The 1,346-nt window shown below is 40.6% G+C and overlaps 1 protein-coding gene across 1 annotated transcript in view; it reads right to left on the bottom strand.

Annotated features, from left to right (window-relative positions):
* Positions 1 to 985, bottom strand: part of LOC107084478 (gastrula zinc finger protein XlCGF7.1-like) — a 4,672-nt gene extending 3,687 nt beyond the window's left edge. The window contains exon 1 of the mRNA XM_015374362.1: positions 14 to 985. Within this exon, the coding sequence (XP_015229848.1) occupies positions 14 to 668 (655 nt within the window). The 5' untranslated portion in view covers positions 669 to 985. The remainder of the gene's footprint in view (positions 1 to 13) is intronic.
* Between the last annotated feature and the right edge of the window lie 361 nt (positions 986 to 1,346).

The following is a 1,346-nucleotide window of genomic DNA, read 5'->3' as shown; positions in this document are numbered from 1 at the left end:
TGTCTTGTTAAACTGCTTCCAACAGTAAACTTTTTTTCACAGGTAGAACATGAGAAAGGCTTCTCGCCTGTGTGAGATCTCATATGATGGGTTAAATCAGATCGAGTTCTAAATCGTTTTTCACAGATTTCACATAAGAAAGGCCTTTCACCTGTGTGAGTTTTCATGTGACAAAGCAAACTACTCCTGTCACAGTAACCCTTTCCACAAGTCTCACATAAGAAAGGCTTCTCTCCTGTATGAGTTCTCATGTGATAAAGTAAACCACTGCTATCACTGTAACTTTTTCCACATGTTGTACATGTGTAAGGCTTCTCCTCTGTATGATTTCTCATGTGACGTTTTAAAAGAGATTTTGTGCTGTAACTCTTTCCACAAGTCATACATGAGAAAGGCTTGACTGTGTGAGTGGTCATGTGATAAATTAAACCACGTCTTCGAGTGAAAGTTCTTCTACACGTTGTGCATGTGAAAGGCTTCTCGCCTGTGTGAACTCTCATGTGATAAAATAAAGTGCTTTTGTCTCCGTAACCCTTTCCACAAGTTATACATGTGTAAGGCTTCTCATCTGTGTGAGTTCTCATGTGACGTTTTAAGAAAAATCTTGTGCTGAAACCCTTTCCACAGGTTGTACATAAGAAGGGCTTCTTTCCGGTATGAATGCTCATGTGACGTTTTAGGTGATATATTTTACTTTAATGCTTTCCACAGGTCGTACATGAGAAACCTTTCACAGCTGTATGAGTTCTTTTGGGTGTGTTTTGATTGGAACTGTCAGCAGTGCCTTTCTCCTCTTTGGTTTTCTGGGATCCCTCATTTTGTTTCTGCTCTTCATTCCTCGGCTTTCAAAGACGTTTCCTTCCAGTTCCTGGTTCTTTGTCTTCAGAGGAAGCCTGTGAGATGAGCAGGTCCCTGTTTGGGTTCCTTTCATTGAGTTTTTTTTTTTTTTTTTGCACATCAGGACGACTCACCACAATCGATTCTGCCTCCTGTTTTAGCATAACCAGCTCTTCCCCCTGACTGATGCAGAATGAAGAGCAGATTGATTGCTGCTTCTCTTCCTCTTTGAACTCTTGATGTTCGGGATTATGTGAATCCTGTTTTGTCTGCAGTGGTTCTGTTTTTCTTTTTAACAAAGATGGCGCAGCCCATCTGGTGGCAGAGCTCAGTGGGATCCTTCTCTTCTTCACACACAGAATTTTGTGGGAGGTCTGGAAAAAAAGACAAAACAAAAGCTCATAGCTCATTTGAGTAAAAGAATACATTGTTTGATTTTATGTATCAGTGCTTCTGTGTTTATTTTGTCTGTCTGCCTCAAACTTCTCTGACATCTCTTCACACTGAGC

This window comes from Cyprinodon variegatus, unplaced genomic scaffold (assembly GCF_000732505.1).
Source record: "Cyprinodon variegatus isolate N-32 unplaced genomic scaffold, C_variegatus-1.0 Scaffold101, whole genome shotgun sequence".
Classification (NCBI taxonomy): domain Eukaryota; kingdom Metazoa; phylum Chordata; class Actinopteri; order Cyprinodontiformes; family Cyprinodontidae; genus Cyprinodon; species Cyprinodon variegatus.
This window is presented reverse-complemented; position numbering and strand designations above follow the sequence as displayed.